Here is a 17271-nt window from a genome sequence, read left to right on the forward strand (position 1 = left end):
CAAATTTAATCTCATTAAATATCCGATTAATCGGTCGCACCATAAATCATCTAATCTTTATTAGACAATTTTGTTGTTTCAAAATATCTCGTCAAGTTAGTCGTAGTGTGTGACCCTGTAGGTTCCCAATTACGTTGATAGTAATATCGAAATCTCTATTTTAATATTACAAACAGTGAGCGGCATCTAGTAATGCATCACTGTTACTCAAATAATCGGAAAGTCAATTTCTCGACGAACCTCGTGACCTATATTACCGTGTAATATAATCCATTGTCCTCTATATCTCTATTGAGCCCAAGGCATGGTCGATGACATCCTTGTATGACTTAATATCTCTCTTTCTTGATTTACCGGGTAAGTCTATCAGAGCAAATGAGCTCGATATCATTATATCGACTCATTTGGGTATGCATACACTTTTAAACTTAACCACCAAGTGGCCGTGAGATATCGCTCCCGTTTCGTAGGAGGGACAAATCCTATCTTGGTCACTCACATTCTTTTCCATGCTTTGTGGCATACCCAATAACTATCTTTATAACCAGCCAGTTACGGTGGCGTTTGACAGTATCAAAATATACGACATTACACGTAGGAATCCATGGTGACCTCAAGTCAAAGGACCATTACACTATAGTCACTTTGAGATATGCTAATGACAGTCACGTAACAACCCATGTAGCAATCTCATGGCGGGTCAGTCCAATACACATTACTCTTAATGTATACATGTGGTGTGATTTGATATCTCCATATCCATGACCTATGAGATTTGGTCATCAATTAACACTCACACTAGTCTAACCGTATTACCGTTGTCCTAATTAACGATAATACTTTGACTATGGACATTTAGGAATAATGTTCAGTAATTATAGGATCTCACAATCAAGTCACACTTGATGCCTATTGAACCTACTATTCCAAGGACATTATTGTGTAAAATCATATTTAGCGCAATCTACACAATAACAGATATGCCTCGTTTTATAATGAAATAGATATCATATTACAAAACTGATTATAGATTGCCTCTAGGGCATACACCAATTCCCAACAAAAGGTTGTACCATTTGATATATTTTGTCCAAATCTAATTTCCACTCATAGAGAAATGGAGGAAAAAAAATGATTACGGTACAGACCAATGAAGATTGGTTTGACTGGTTCAATATTTTATTCTCTTTAAACAAGGTTTCATGTCTGAAACTTGTGAATGGACTATTTAATGACCGACTCGGTTCGAATTAGATTAGTTAAAATCTTTTGAGCTTCCAAATAATATGGTGCACATAAAAAAATATTATGTAACAATGAGTGAAGTTATATGTGGCCTGTAGTCATGTGGTTTTGTGATTTTACTAGGTAAATTCCGTTACATATAACCGTTACACACAAGAATTTTTCTGTAGTCATAAGGTTTCACGTTAGATTTTTGCTAACAAGATCTTTTAATTCTTTTATATCTTTTTTAGTTTATACAATCATATGCCACTTTTGTAATCAAATTTATGGAGAGAAACTCATTAAGTGTCCTTACAAAATCCCTCTTATCATTTAAGTATCCTTCGTAGTGCGAGATATGCCATAAAGAGTTTATTTTAAATTAGGGTTAACCATTTAAAAAAGTACGACATTCGCACATTTTTCTAAATATAGCACGCCTTTTAGAAAATAGCACAAAAATACACCACCGTTGTATTTTTTTCGTAAATATAGCACGACATTTGGAGAGTAGCACAGAAAGACACGACTTTTGCACCTTTTTTTTTAAACAACCTTTAAAAATTAGCACAGAAAGGCAAGATCTTCAAATTCAGCTGCAATTATAGCATGTTAAAAAAGAAGATCGTGCTTGAAAGTCGTGTCTTTCTATACTATTTTTTAAATGTCATACTATATTTGAGAAAAAATGCATAGTTCGTGCCTTCCTATACTACTCATCAAATGTTGTGTTATATTTATGAAAAAATGTCTTTGTGTGCTATTTTTCAAAAGTCATACTATATTTAGGAAAAAGTACAAAGGTTGCTTTTCGATGTACCTAAGTAATTGAAAATTATACAAGTGTAAGAAACTGCTTATTTAAGGACAAACTCTCTACCAATATAGATTGATTCAATTTGTTCGGCTTTTATTCTCCTTAAATAAGATATAGGTTCGAGTCTTGTAAATGGGCAAAATCCATGATTGGAAGAGTCTTATTCCTTTTTAGTTCGACCTAATTTGAATAGGATTAGTCGAAACCTATTGATTTTCTGGATAACATAGTGCAGACTGAGGAAATGCACAAATTTTCTAAATAAAATAGGATTGCTCAAAAAAAGGAGAAAATATTTGTTCCTTCTGATTTAAAGAAGAAAATTGATTATTTTGGAGATGTTGTTTCTTAAAAATCATAATGGTAGAAATGTTAGCACTCAAGGCGATCTAGAGAAGTATGAGTCAATATTATGTATTTCTCGTAATTATTCGATATAGGTCTTTCACATGGATCATATGATATTCTTGTGTATAAAATGTGGGAGGCCATATCACATTCCCCGTGGTTTTGTGAATTGAATGGAAGCATCTTGCCATTTGGTTCGTCCCTGGTTAGATTATGGAGGATACAATGATTACAAGGAAAATTTAACTATAGAATCATTTTACGTGAGTTAAAGGTCGAAAAGTAAGATTATTGTATTTGATAAATATACTTAATTACGGGAAATGTATGTGATAATAAAATATATAATTTATTTTTGTAGAGATAAGATGTGGGACTCACAGTCGTAAACCGAGAATACCAAGTGTTTCGACAATAAAAACTTTTCCAAACACACCCGTAAAATCTTAAATCAAGAAAGTGATTAAGGGGAATCACTTTACGTTCAAACAATGTAAACTATGTTGTAATTTTTGGATTTTTCTAGGAAAATTCGAAAATTCCGTCCACCCAAACAGCCCCAAAACCGTCCCTTATAAGTTATATCTATAAATTCATCAAATATGCGCTACCCCTCGATATAGATCTAGTGGATCCAAAGGAAGAAGAAACCATCTACAAGGTGGGACAAAATAATTTTCAGAGAAGAAATTCCCAAATTTGGCATATTTTTTTTCTCAAATGAGGCTCGATACCTAATATAATAAAGGAGAAATTTTAAATAACTAATTAAATAACACGAATAGTCTTACTACATATTGAACGATTCATTCTAATGCAATGAAAGGAATTTGCTCTTTTCCTTTTTCTATCTTTCTTTCTTCGCAAATGTCGAATTTAAATAGTGCCGGAGATTATTTAAAACAATTTTTAAAATAATACCAAGTCTGACATAAATGATCAGTTTAATGTGGCATACTGAGCATCACAAAAGGGACAGCGATAACATGTTAAAGACTGGAAGGCTAGTGATCACAGATCAGTTTCGAGAATAATCACATGGGCATTTTTCTTTTTTCTTTTTTATTATAATATATGTCATTCCGAGTATTTTTCTTATATAACGAGGGTATTCGGTTTTGTCTAATTAATTAGTACTGCTCATTTGAATATCCTATAAGTAATGCACCATGCAGATCTTGGAGGTGACTAAAGAGGATATTCTCTTGCAGGATTTTGCAGTCATAAAATTAGATCTTTATCAAGAGAGTTGCACTGCACTTGGACTACCAAACTTTGTTTGAACTTAGCTATGCAATTCATTCTTATTTCAACCCCGACTCGAGTTATTACATTTTGGAAGTCAAAACCCCACATACACCAATTATCAATACTATTATAAAATCAGAAAACCCACTGAGGAGATCGCCGGCGGCCTCAGGCCCTGCTGCCTGGATTGAGTGAGATCTCAAATCTTGAGAATTGGGGTTTCCTCGCTGACCACCACCACCGGCGGCCTCACCGATGAGGTAGTGGCGGACGAGCAAACCCCCTCTTCCTCCCACAGCCAGAGGAAGCAGGCCAATTTTTTTTAGTTTCTTAAATAAGAATATTAAAAAGTCCATGTCATCACAAGCGCACACGTGACATCATATAATCTACCAACGCAGCAAACCAGAGACGATATATGTCTTATTTTTAAAATAAAGGATGTCATTAACATTTTATGAAATTGCAGGGATATCGGTGAAATTTACTCATTATAATCTTATCTAAATGAATACTCATTTTATTATATTCTCTCCCACTCCCTCCCTCCCTCCTGTATGCTCCTCTTGACCCGGTAATCATGTTGTATTGATAGCCAGTGTCCGTCTCTCCTCATAATGTGTTTCCAGTTTTATCCGCCCATTTCATTTTTTGTTGTTTTTCTTTTAAATTTTTATAAATTATAAAATTTCGGAAAAAAATTGATATAACTTTTGGAATATCTCGAATTTCCTAAGCTGATATTTGACTTCATTTAAAAGTAGATTTTTTATTTTTGTATTACATTATTTTATGCCATTTACGTGCATAGCACGGCCCGGCTCTAGCTTCACTTTATTTGCATGAGATTGCATTTTTGACTTTCAACATAGACCGATTTGTCGAATCAGAACCTTACAGTTTGCTGAGGAACTTAATCATATGACTGAGACATATAATAAAAACATATATGATTGTGACTCGAATTGTGCCTCGTACTCTCGTAGGAATAAAAAAAAAACAGAGAGAGAGAACTGAGCAATTCTTGAACACACACTGTTTTTGGAATTGTTTAAGAACAAAGATGTGACCAGGATTAATGGAAGGTGGGGATTCCTTGTCGGACGCATGGACAAAAGAAAATTGCCCAAGTCAGTGATACTCAAATATCAGCAATTTCATCAAAATTTGATTGACAACAAGAAAAGCTTTTTATAATTGCAATAATATGAATCATCTTCTCAATTCATCCGTATGTTAGAAAATTTTGTATATGGTATCTAACGAAGAGATAGTTTTCTTCTAATGATGGACGGTGATCGTAATCAATTGGTGAAGCTCAAATTTCTCACTTTTAGATGCTTTCATTTTCATATCAGTTTGGAAGATGCATGCCTTATCATTTCAACAAAGAAATTTAAACTACATAATACGTTAGACGAGTGCGGCCGGCACGCCATCGCGATTATGACCTCAGATGAACACGAACAATTTGTGCCAAGTTTTTTTATATGGGAAAGTCATGTCATGGTGTGACAGAGACAGAGAATGAAGGCAAAAGCACTACGTGACTGCATATTAATTTAATTTTCTTGAGGCACACAATTAGAAAGCCAGGAGTACTTTGTTAAGTATAGGTCGAAGGAATTTCTCCGAAACCGCCGGTCGACGCGTAATGTGGACCGATGGATATAACTGGGATGCATTCGTTTTAGCATTTCACAATATTTTGGTTTAGATTAAAAGGTGATCGGCCATGACTTCGCTTTATAAAGTATGAAATATTAGGAAATAATTCTATGTTACTTCAATTTTGATATGCATTATATATATATATATAGACTATATATCGATCAGAGCGAACTGATGAATTTACAAATTAGCGTAAGGATGTTCACGATTTTGTCTCTGTTTCTCTTCATGCCATTGATTAGCGCAAGGATGTTCTCATCTATTTCTGGCCCAATACTACCAGCTCAGGCCCAACGCCTCATGCTCAACGAGGGATACCGAGGGTTGAATAGTCCCCCCCCCCCCCCCCCCCATGACCCAACTTCAGAAGAAGTCTACACCGTGGTTATAAAAATCCGAAAGCACGGAAGTAGAAGTTTGGCTCGTAGTTAGTTTTTGAGAGCAATCTGCAAGTCCATGTAATACGTCTAAGAAAGTGTCAAAATGTTGTCATGTGTGAGCGAGCGTCGAAAATTATTTTGTCCTATAGCAAAAAACTTAAAGGAAAACCTTGAGTATTTAAGATGATTGAGTTTACCATCTTATTAACTCAAGTTTTAAAAATGGTAATGTGCCTAATTTACGGTCATAATATTGTATATGAAATTTTCACCAACATGAATTGATTCAAACAGTTCAGTACTTATTCCCCTTAAATAAGATATCGATTTTGAGTCTTGTGAATTGAGAAAATTCACATTAAAAGAGTTTTAGGTTGCGTTCGGTTTCATAGTAGGATTTTAAAATTAGATTTTGATTTTGATTTTGAGTGGAATAAATGGGACTCACCCTTTGACTTTGTATGAGTTATGTTGTTTTGTTGTGGAAAAAAGTGGTATCAATGGGGCCCACTCTTTGACTTTGTATGAATTATTTTGTTTTGTAGTGGGTAGAGTTAAGTTAGAATTATGATTCTAAAATATTATCCTAAAACCAAACAAGCCCTTACCCCTTCGTGGGTGGTCCCGACTCAATTGGATTAGTCAGAGCGCAATTGTCTTTTAAATACCAAGTTTACGGAAAAACATTTTATCAAAAAAAAAAAAAGAAGAAATTCTTAGGAAAAACAACAGCAACAAGGGAAAGCTTATGTAGAAAATCTTATATGTCCAACAGGATCCGTGTCATCAAGTCAATAATTATTTATCAATACATCAGTACATGTGATTATAAATATTATTTAAAAAAACAAAAAGCTATTTGTATTAAGTCTTGTGATATTACATCACGTAATATATTACTAAAAAAAAGACCTCACCTGATATACCCACTACATACATGTCCAATAAGCATGAGCAAGCAACATAAATAATTCCTGATCTGAAAATTCAGATAGAGCGTGCCACGTGTTGACCACGAATCCGAAATCGACCAGCCAGTGCTATGTGTGTGCATGCAGAAAAAGATATCTTAGATTTATGTCCTTGTGGGCCTCAACATCTCTCTTTAAAGATAAACGTCCCCATTCCTAATATACATAATAACAATGTCATATTGTCCCTGTGTTGTTGCATCAGACAGACTCACCCAATTGCTCTGTCACAGTCACAGGCTAACTCCTTCCAAAGTTATGGACCCCCTCGAAAAATTTATTTGTACCGATTACACCTTACATACAAATATGCTCGTCGACACTCGAGAGTCGAAACGGTCTTCACGAGGTTTGCACTACACGATCTCTCCTAGTAGTGAGAAGTTTAAGCTGTGGGATGTTGTGAGATGACGCCTACAGCTGCAAGCATATAATAATAGCCCATTGATTATAAATTTTTTCTGTGTGAGCTCTAATATTCGAAAATCCAATTGAGTCTCGACTAATCCAGTCAAGTCAGGTCGGCCCACAAAGGGGTAAAACTCTTTCAGTGTGGATTTTTTACATCGACAAGAACTCGATCCACGAAGTTTGCACTATGCGATCTCTCCTAGTAGTGAGAAGTTTAAGCTGTGAAAAGGACTCTGATTCACGAGGTTTGCACTACGCGATCTCCCCTAGTAGTGAGAAGTTTAAGCTGTGGGATGTTGTGAGATGACACATACAACGGCAAGCATATAATAATAGCCGATCGATTATGAATTTTTTCTATGTGAATCTCGTATTCAAAAATTCAATTGAACCCCAATAAATCCAATCAAGTCAGTTCAGCTCACTAAGAGGTAAAACTTTTCATGCGTGAATTTTCAATATTCACAAAGACTCAAACTCAAAATTTTATTTAAGATAAATAAGCGTTGAACCGTTTGAACCAATCAATATTGGCGGTGGGTTATGAATTTTATATAGCTAGTGTGTGGCGGAGATGGACAGGTGGAGGGACAATATTGGACCTGGGACCATAGCAAGGAAGTCAAATAATGCCGAGACCACATAGAGCATGGGCTGTTTTCCTATCCCATACAACACTTCTCGTGAATTTTGGGACACAAAACATCAAAATGTTTATTGAAACCAATCTCCCAACATTGCACCTAGTCCATGATCTCCAGCGTAACCCCCACTATTTGAAATCAAATCATATCATATTCTATTATATCTTATTTCCTAAAGTAAATCCTTCCATACCTCCTCGATGTCCCTCCCAGATGAAGTCTACCTCCTAGGAAACATAATCTACATGCAAACCTATCCCCAAACATGCTTTTCCCCTTCTAGACATGATTCCCATAATACGGTATGCGTCACTGTCGCGTCGCATCTAATTCTGTGTAATGATATTCATTCTGGATCCGAAACTAGGAGGTAATTCATGGTTTACTTATGCCCATCATAGGGACATGTTCCCTTACTTCTATATTTCTATCCATTATCATCGGAGCCAAAAGCTTCCTTATGACCGACAATATAGGACGAATGATGAATGCTAATGCAACTCCCACCTCTTCCCAATTCCATACATCTCATCAACTCTTGATTAATCTCGGTGCCACTCGCTTAAACTTATACGTCATCATCTGCATGCGTACAAGAGACTCTGATATTCAAGAATGAAGATACGGATAAGTCTTCTTGTTCATCGGTTTTTAAGCATGCACATAATAATGGTCATGGAGAGTCCTATAACAACATCATGCTAATGTCGATACGTCTCCTGCACAATGAGAGGTTGATCACATCAATCCTATGTTGGGTCACAAGAATTTGATCCCACCGTGGGTATAGTATACCATCCCTTGAGAAGAAGTCTTACAATGCAAAACTCCACATCATGGAAAGCAAAGATGAATTTCAATCAATTTCCTGCCCGGATGGAGGAGAATAGTTATTGCTAGATGCTCTGGCCAGGAAATACTGCATGCTTGCCAAGTGGCAAGAAAACATCTCCATTGCCACGTAAGCAATTACACGCAACAGACAAAATTCCCTCGTATCAATCGACGAATGATAAACTGGGTTCCGCGCCGGTGGATTTTACCCAGCAATGAGAAGAGATTTATTTAAAATTAGAACTCATCGCAAAGAATCGTTCGTGCTGTCCACCTTGTATCGAATTAAACTAAAATCAAATAAATTGAAAATATTACTTATAAGAATCAATTGGAAAGAACTATAGTCATTCGCCATCTTGTATCGATTTAAACTGAAATCAACTGAATTAATAGTATTTACTTATAAGAATTAATCGATTAATTGGAAAGATCTTATTATCATTTGCCATTCGATACAACTTAAATCAACTGAATTAAAATTTATTTGCTTCCAAAAGATGGATTATCAAATGGAACTAAAATCAACTGAATCTATAAGATAATTAAATCGAGCTAAAATCACCTGAATTTATAAGAATAATCGGCGGAATATAAGGAACTAAAATCGTTATTAATCATCAACTAAAAATAACTCATGAATTAAAAAAAAAATAAGATTGAGCATCTAATCATAATCAGCTTCGAATTTTATTCAATCGAAATCAAAATACACAAAAGAAGCTCTTATCCGATCCCGATTATGTTACATATAGTCCCGCAGTCAAGGACACCAACCTCAACAACATTAATTAACAGCACGACCCTCTCAAAGAGAAATATTACACAACTTGGGAACCACAGACTCATAATTAATCTAACTAATACATGATGATCATATTCCACACCAATTCACATACATATACTTGGAAAATATATATACGGATGGTGCAACTTATATATACAAATCCAAATCACCAACTCGATAGTATCCTTCGTCTGATCGATCAATGCCATTGATCGCTCTAATTCCTCAAATCCACAAGTCGATTTTCGTCATCCTCTCTAGCTACATCAGAAGCTCATTGACCCACCCGAGATCGGGATCGGAAGCAGCAACCAGTCCGTCCCCAGCATTGTTTTTACTGACCTTGTAGGAGTCGTCCAAAAACCCTAGCCTGCCATCCGCAAAGCGGAAGGAATCTCCAGGAGCCGATGCGGGGCTTGGCGCCGCCGGGGAAAGAATGAACTGTGTCTGGTCATCCCCGGGGAACGATACATCCACCCACGGGACGTTCCTCTTGTGACGCAGGTCGCTGCTAGGGACATCGCTAACCTTCATGACATCCAAGGAGCCCATTATCTCATTCAGCACGTCCTTGTAACTCAGCAAGTCGGTAAGCCGGTCCCCGTAGTGGGAAACGGGGGAGATGTTGCCAAGGGATGAGCGGTGCTTCATAGGGGAGAGCGGTGGAGAGAGGGACTGAGACGGAGAGACTGCGGGAGATGAGACGTGGGAGAGTCCCATCAGGGTGGAGGTCGGGGACGAGTTGACCGCGGACGAGTGGTGGCAGAAGAGGCAGCTCAGATGATGCTGTCCCAACGAGGCCAAGCCCCGGTACTTGCTCCTGTCAGTGGGGTCTTCCGGGGAGTTATCGGCCTGGAGAGGGAGGATGCGGAGCTCGCGCTGCGAGTGCGCAAAGAAGCACACCTTTCTCTTGCAGTTCTTTCCGTCCTTGCATGCTTCGGTCCGATACCTAATCAGTGAAACAATGTCAGGCCGAAAGTAAGGATGTTGCTCTATATACTTAAGAAGGGTGCTGAAATTACAATGTGATATATATAGTGTGTTTGGATATATATACCTAGAGGGGTGGAGCCAGCACTCGAACACGCCGTGCGAGAACTCGCAGTTGTCTCCGCGGCTGCAGGACCCGCGGCGGTACTCCGAGCACACGGTCCCAGAGTAGTGATACCTCCTGGGGTCCCTGCGCCGGGCCTTCTCACCCGGATGGGCAAACGGGCAGTCAGTCCAGTCATGGCTCCGGCTCCTGTTGCACCGCCTCACCTTAAAGTCATACATGCGGAAGTTATCCGACGAGTAGGGGTCCGGGTCGGAGTCATCCGAGTCGGACCCACCACCACCGCTGGTGTTGTAGGGCAGGAACTTCTCAAACCCCCGTGGCGAGTCGAGGAACATGTCGGCGTTGGGGGAAGCGGGAGCAGGAGAGGATGGGGCCGCAGCAGCAGTGCGGCGGCTGAGGAGCTTCCTCGGGGGGATGTCGAGACCGGCCTTGTTCTTGGGGCTGAAGAGGTGGTGGAACTTGTGCTGCTCTGCACAAACACTACCCATACCTCACTTCTGTATGTGATAACAAGCTATGAACTATGTATGCAGTGGTGAAGAAAATGAAGCTCTTAACAATGGCGGATTCGAGAAGGGAATTTTCTTCAGATGAGGATGAATATGGCAAGTGTTGCCAACTAGGGCTTTATATAGATATACACTCATGGGGAGAGAGAGAGAGAGAGAGAGAGAGAGAGAAAGAGAGGGGAGATGGGTGATGACAAGATGGGTGGGGAGGGTATGGGGGCAGATGTGCGTGGCTGCTCCGCATTAGGGATCAACATGCAATTCGGGGTACGTGGCGACTTCCCACGGCTCTCCCCTAGGACATACCAATTACACCTTTTCCTTGATCTAAAAGATTCATTGTCACGAGATATTGTGCAATATAGATCATACTGCGTTGGTAAAATCATTTCATGTATATGTAGATATAAGGAACCCATATGAAGATGGTGTTTGTGGTCACATGCCGACGCGATGGTTCTTGATGAGTCAAGAAACGACGGAATTTTAAGGGGAGGATTGGATTCATTTCATCTCGAGGGGGGGGGGGGGGGGGGGGGGGGGGAAGGAAAAAGAGCAAAGTGACAAAATAGGTCCTATCACATATTTTAAAATTGGAAGAACACGACAAAGGGAGATTTTAAGTAATGGTGCTGTTCATAGTTACCGTAATGATAACAAATCAAACGGTCGTACTAGGAAGTATACGGATTTGGATTTCACTTTGAAATTTATGGAGTCTCGTAAGCCAAGCATATGCAATGAATTTAGCTCAATTGTTCTTGTTATTGAAGATGGATATATAGCCTTCTCTTGTTACTAGATTTGTACGGGGAGAAAGTTAAAACGGTTGTCGTAAATTGATAGAGCTAATTGAATCCAGCAGTCATGTGCTCGTGCGCTGAGTCGGGTCGGGTGCCTAATGTTTAAGGAACATAACATATAACAAATTGAATGTACTATGAGGATGTTTGGTTCTATCCTGATCTGTTCTAGAAAGTGCCAAACCAATTACAGGGAAAATTGTTGGCTGGCCTTCCATTGGAGCTTTCTAGCATCATCCACCTGAGGTTAGCAAACAAAGAACTAATCTAGGGCCCGGCCCAATAGAAAACGGGTCGGACTCATTACCCGAAACAAGCATGGAGATTAGAGGGCGACGGTCTATTGCCGTGACACTTGGCTCTCAATCTGAAATCAAGAGATCCCATGATTTATGTTACTTATTGGTCCATGGTGTCCTTTGTAAATGAAGAAAAAGCAGAGGTCAGGTCACATATTGTAAAAGAATCCCCTGCGCTTGCTGTTAAGCGCAGCTAGCAGTCGAGTTCGGGTGGTTTTTCATTGATGCTGCAGAAGCACCTAGTGGCAGTCGATGACAAACTATATTATCAAAGACAAAATTCGACTGTCAAAGGACGTATAGCAGATGGCACATTGCAGGACCCCATGGTTACTATATTCTACACAACAATTAGTTGTCTGATGCAAACAATCACAAGAATCTACAACAGAAATGGCGAAACCGAAGATTACATTACAGGCAGATCATCAACGCAGGTTCTTTTCTTGGTCTTCCTCCAGTCCATCTCACTGAAATCTGACCACAACACATGATATGTCGTCCTTACTCTTCCGACTCTGAGCGTGGTCTATTAATGTCTTTGCAGCGGACTGAGCATCCTTCGTGTTCTTGATCAAGTCCACTGCTTCTTCATTCGAGATCACCTGAAAAGACATAGGAGACTATGATGTTAACAATGAACAAGGTTCAGTATGGTCATGCATTTTATTGCATCGAGGAGAAGAAAACACGTGACAGACCTTCCATATTCCATCGCTGGCGAGAATGATGAACTCAACATCGTTATCGATCTTCTCTACAGCAACATGGGGTTCTGAACTCAGGTGGATCTTCAAACTCTTATCACCGAATGCCCTCGCCACCGCCAGCTGTCCATCGACTCGAGGGACATCACCTGAAAACAAAGACAATATCACCACCAAAGTTTAATGAATTCCCCTTCTCAGTTGAGTTAAATTCAAGGCAGATCCCCATTTCAACTCCAATGCAACTCTCGATATTCTCACAAAATTCTCGATGAGTAGCCAAGCAGCATACCAGGAAGATTGGACACAAATCCACCTCGGCTCTCAATAAGTCTTTTCTCCTTGCTCGGCTCGTGATCAACTGATAGCTGTTTAGCTCCACCATTCCTACATATGACTGCACGAGAATCTCCGACATTTGCCACCATGAGCTTCTCTCCATTGATCAGAATTGCTGTGACCGCAGTTGATCCTCCTTTTCCCAACACCATCGCTTTATCCAAAATTTCTTCGTCGGTGCTCTGATAAGCTCTTTTTATCGCACTCTCTGTGTCAGTCCAAAAGTCAGGCTGCAAATCACACCGACAGAGAACAGAATCACGCCAACTATTTAGTCTTCTCCATACATTTAAAAGTGAGAGAAAAGTCCCGAATTGAAATGAAGGAATCACGTATGACCTGCTTTAGAATGTTGCTGAAGAGATGAGTCTGCAAATAGTTTGCGACATCATGACCCAAGTGGCCGTCAAATATTGCAAACAGGCCGAGCTCGTTCCCATTCACTTGCTTGAAATCAGACACGACATAGTCTTCCATTGCATGGTTCGACTTTCCCTTGACCAAGTGAAAGCCATGTGTTATGTGCTTTGAGATTTTACCTTTGCCTTTTCCTGTGTCGGGCGTAGAAGAACCAAGCCCAGCCTTTACCTGAAAAACAGTCGACCAATCCAATCTTCAAAAAAAGTTGGTAATCAGCAAACTGACATGTGATATAACTTCTCGGCATTAACAACAAGCACATCAAAACTGCAACCAAGCAACCGCAGAAGTCTTCTACAGCAAAAAGCCAAGGAAACGGGGCAACCCACGAGCTAACCCTATCCACTGACTCTTTGCTGGTGTCCAAAAGGCGGATATAATAGATTGAGAATCATAGCCGACCCGAATTTTAAGGTACAAGCTTTGGGCATGGCACAAAATTGATTAGTGCGTCAACAATTAATACATGGAAAGAGTTGTCTCCAGTACAAAATCAACACCGGGTTCAAATTCCCGCCTATCACAGGCTATCCCGCGAGCTCCAAATCCCAAAAGAACATGGATAGACTGTTCATCCAATCCTCTAACCAACACATCAGACATCAAAATCGGCCCCAGAAACTTAAAAAGCAACATAGCCAACCGCAAAATCACAACTTTTCGGCTTCTGAATCAATTTCAAGACTTCACCGAACTTCAGAAACATTCTCATCACCAACAACTGAGCTTCAACGCATCAAGATCGTCCAACCCCACAACCCCGATAACACGTCCAGATCATCCAATTCAATATTTTACAAAGATAGCAGTCACCAATGAAAAACACAGGATATGAATCAGTTCAGCTCCACTGACCTTCATACGCTGCAGAATCTCTTTGCCCATCATGATGCTCCTTGCAGAAGATATTGCCCAGATAAGTATAGAGAGAGAGAGAGAGAGAGAGAGATGACGATGATGTTCTTGAATAACCCAAGTAACAGTTTGAAGGGAGAAGAGAGAGCAGAGGATGATATAATGAGGGAGAGGATTGAAGGGAGGGATAGGGGGAAGGGAACAGAGACAGAGAGAGAGAGAGAGAGAGAGAGAGAACAGGGGAAGGGAAGGGAGGTGGGTTCAATCCAAGAAAGGGAAAAAAATTAGGGGGTTTGACTTTTCATGCCGCTGGGGGACTTTCTATACACGCCCGGCGTATACACCTCCCCTGGACTCGAGGACGCGTGGAGTCATGTGAAAGGACCAGCACATCTCCTCGAAGTATGCACCCGGGAGCAGGAAGTTCCTGCCTAGGCCCCCGCGTATTTTGAATGTTTCCGCGTGGCTCGCCGACGACCTATTTTGACTTTTAAGAAGGGACGGTACGACGTGTCGTTTGCCCATTTTTTGCCTAGGGATACTATTTTTTTTTCGATTAGAAGAGAAATTTATTAAGTTAATACAATTAAATAAAAATTAAATAAAAAAAAAAGATAAAAGTTTTCTTTGTGATTATGAATCGGAATAAATCATACAATGTTATTTTATTTGGGATAATTAATCCCTTGTGATTTGCTCTGTTAGATATAAGAGATTATGATATTATATTTTTTTCATTTTCAGTCCTCAATCATTAATATTTTAATCATTTTAGTTCTAAATCTTTTTTTTTATCATTTCTATCCTTAACTTTTCATTTTATTTCATTTTAGTCTTATAAGAAAATCGAAAGGGAAGGAAGGGTCGGGGCCGCCAATCGTTTGGAGTCCTCGGTCGATTCGGGGTTGGGGTCCCCAATCGGCGACTCCGATCCCTCCACCAAAGTCGCTGGAGTCCTCTTTGGGTATCGGCGACCCCTCATTCCCTTTCGATTTTCTTTATAGACTAAAATGAAACAAAATGAAAAGTTGAGGATATGAATGATAAAAAAAGATTTAGAATTAAAATGATTAATAGGTTAAAGATTGATAACTGAAAATTAAATAAAAATTAATGTCGTAACCCCTATGTCTAACGGAGCAAACCACAAGGGGACTAATTATCCCTAATAAAAGAATATGGTGCGATTTGTTTCGATCCAAAATCACAATGGGATTTTTTGTCTTTTTCCCAATTAAATAACTAATAAAGGGAAGTCTCACTGAGTGTCTAATCCGCAACCTCTTGATTGTCAAGCCATGGCTTGCGACACGGCACTACAATCTCTTCACGTAGGATCAGTTTTTCGATTATAAGGAAAATTTATAAACCTAATATAATGAAATATAAATACTCAATAGCTAATAAAGAAGTACTAATAGTTCAATATGAACTTCTTAATTATCAAGAAGGACTTGTGCATTGTACTACGTTTTATTTGATTACCAAATTGCTCTTTAGTTTTTCATAAAGTAGATCTACTATGGCCTGGGTGCCAATTTTCCATTTGCACCAGTTTGGTCCCCTATTCCCGGCTTCCACACGACGAACTCGTAGTTTATAAAGTCGTCGCGGGTCACTCCACTAGTTTCATTACCGGGCCGCGGAAGAATCCGAGAACAAGACAACTTACTCAGTCGGTCACTATATCCGAGATACTTAAATGTGCACGTGATCCATCAAAGAGTTCGAGAATCTTAGTCCTGATATTTCATGTGCTAAGATTATGCCAAGGTTGACTGCTATGCTCTATTCTGCATGACATGCTCGGGAGATGGTTCTTGGCAATTGGCTGTCAGTGCTCTTTGGAAGCTAATCTCTCACAATGAGGCAGTCCTGTAAACAGCGGCGTCCGAATCGAATGGATCGAGAAGTATAGGTCGAAAATATGAAACGAGGGCTAGAGTAGAGGAGGCAAAATGCAATAAACCCGTTTTGGATAATGATGATATGCAATTAGATTTGACGTAGAATTGCTCTCTAGAGAATTTTAATATTACTCCGTATTATCGTGACACGTTTAGTATTTTAATTTATGTAGTATTTTAGTTAAAGTGATTAATATTTTTGCTATTTGTGATTAATTATACAAAATAGTAAATACTTCAATCGTAATACTAAACACTTAAATTGAAAGTATAAATAAAAAATACTTGTACTAATCATGGTTATTAAAAATATTGAACGTATGATGATTACAAGAAATAATGTTAGCAAAACTCATTGATCCGTAAAGGCTGCAGTGCAAACTGCTTTATTTATCGGATATCAGTCTTTTTTGGACCGGGTCAGATCATGAATTATTATTTTTATTTTTTGTGAAAGTCAGGTCATTAATTTATTTAATTTTTTTTTCCCCTCAACTGTTAGATTGTCTACATTCATTCCATCTACCAACTCCAAGCCCGCAAGCAAGAACAAGACCACCTCAGCTTCATTCTCGTCTGTCTGATCTTATAAAATTAAACAATCGTGCGCTTTAGGAAAATCTAATGTTATGATGGTCATTGCAATGCCACAGTTCAAAACATGAGTTCTGAAAAGAAATTCGGATGATTTATTTATAGGGTTAATAATAAAAAAAGCACAAACTTTTTATATTTTAACAGTTTTAGCACGAGCTGTTTTTTCTTAACCCAAAAATACATAAACTTTCGATTTGATAATAATTATAGCATGGTGTCAAATTTTCTGTTTAATTTGGACGGAATTGAGGACACAGAGGGTGCAAGCAACCCCAATTGGGGGAGGGCGTCGGTGACTTCACTTAGGGGGTGGTGGCCAATCCCCGCAGGTGGAGCCACGACCCCAACCATTAGCTCCGACTGGGGTCGCTGACGCTCTTTGTGGTTTCAATTCCGTCCAAATTAACGAAAAATTTGATATCATGCTCGAATTATTATTA

General features: G+C 39.0%; 2 protein-coding genes across 3 annotated transcripts; both read right to left on the reverse strand.

Moving 5' to 3' along the window:
- Window positions 1–9219: 9219 nt before the first annotated feature.
- Window positions 9220–11013, reverse strand: LOC116202723 (zinc finger CCCH domain-containing protein 61). Its single transcript, XM_031534332.1, has 2 exons — window positions 10396–11013; window positions 9220–10287 (listed from the first exon to the last, which is right to left on the reverse strand). Exons 1-2 carry the CDS (start codon window positions 10881–10883, stop codon window positions 9600–9602), a joined length of 1176 nt encoding a protein of 391 aa, XP_031390192.1. The 5' UTR covers window positions 10884–11013; the 3' UTR covers window positions 9220–9599.
- A 1152-nt stretch (window positions 11014–12165) lies between these two features.
- Window positions 12166–14548, reverse strand: LOC116206034 (probable protein phosphatase 2C 58). 2 transcript variants are annotated; one of them, XM_031538765.1, is made up of 5 exons: window positions 14328–14548; window positions 13392–13640; window positions 13006–13282; window positions 12708–12862; window positions 12166–12611 (listed from the first exon to the last, which is right to left on the reverse strand). In XM_031538765.1, the coding sequence occupies exons 1-5, from the start codon at window positions 14358–14360 to the stop codon at window positions 12474–12476; spliced, it is 852 nt and encodes a 283-aa protein (XP_031394625.1). In that variant the 5' UTR covers window positions 14361–14548; the 3' UTR covers window positions 12166–12473. The 2 variants fall into 2 exon arrangements, with proteins under 2 accessions (XP_031394625.1, XP_031394626.1); XM_031538766.1 differs by having other exon boundaries at window positions 13392–13665; window positions 14328–14547.
- Window positions 14549–17271: the final 2723 nt, after the last annotated feature.

Source organism: Punica granatum, chromosome 4 (genome assembly GCF_007655135.1).
Source record: "Punica granatum isolate Tunisia-2019 chromosome 4, ASM765513v2, whole genome shotgun sequence".
In the NCBI taxonomy this organism is placed as follows: domain Eukaryota; kingdom Viridiplantae; phylum Streptophyta; class Magnoliopsida; order Myrtales; family Lythraceae; genus Punica; species Punica granatum.

Bases quoted from the DNA above. Each gene is read 5' to 3' on its own strand.
- LOC116206034 (XM_031538765.1), bottom strand. From the start codon at position 14,360: ATGATGGGCAAAGAGATTCTGCAGCGTATGAAG. The intron at 13,283-13,391 runs GTCATACGTGAT...TGTGATTTGCAG, and splicing joins TCAGCAACATTCTAAAGCAG to CCTGACTTTTGGACTGACAC. The intron at 12,612-12,707 runs GTCTGTCACGTG...ATGTCTTTTCAG, and splicing joins CCAGCGATGGAATATGGAAG to GTGATCTCGAATGAAGAAGC.
- LOC116202723 (XM_031534332.1), bottom strand. From the start codon at position 10,883: ATGGGTAGTGTTTGTGCAGAGCAGCACAAGTTCCACCACCTCTTCAGC. The intron at 10,288-10,395 runs GTATATATATCC...TTCACTGATTAG, and splicing joins TGCTGGCTCCACCCCTCTAG to GTATCGGACCGAAGCATGCA.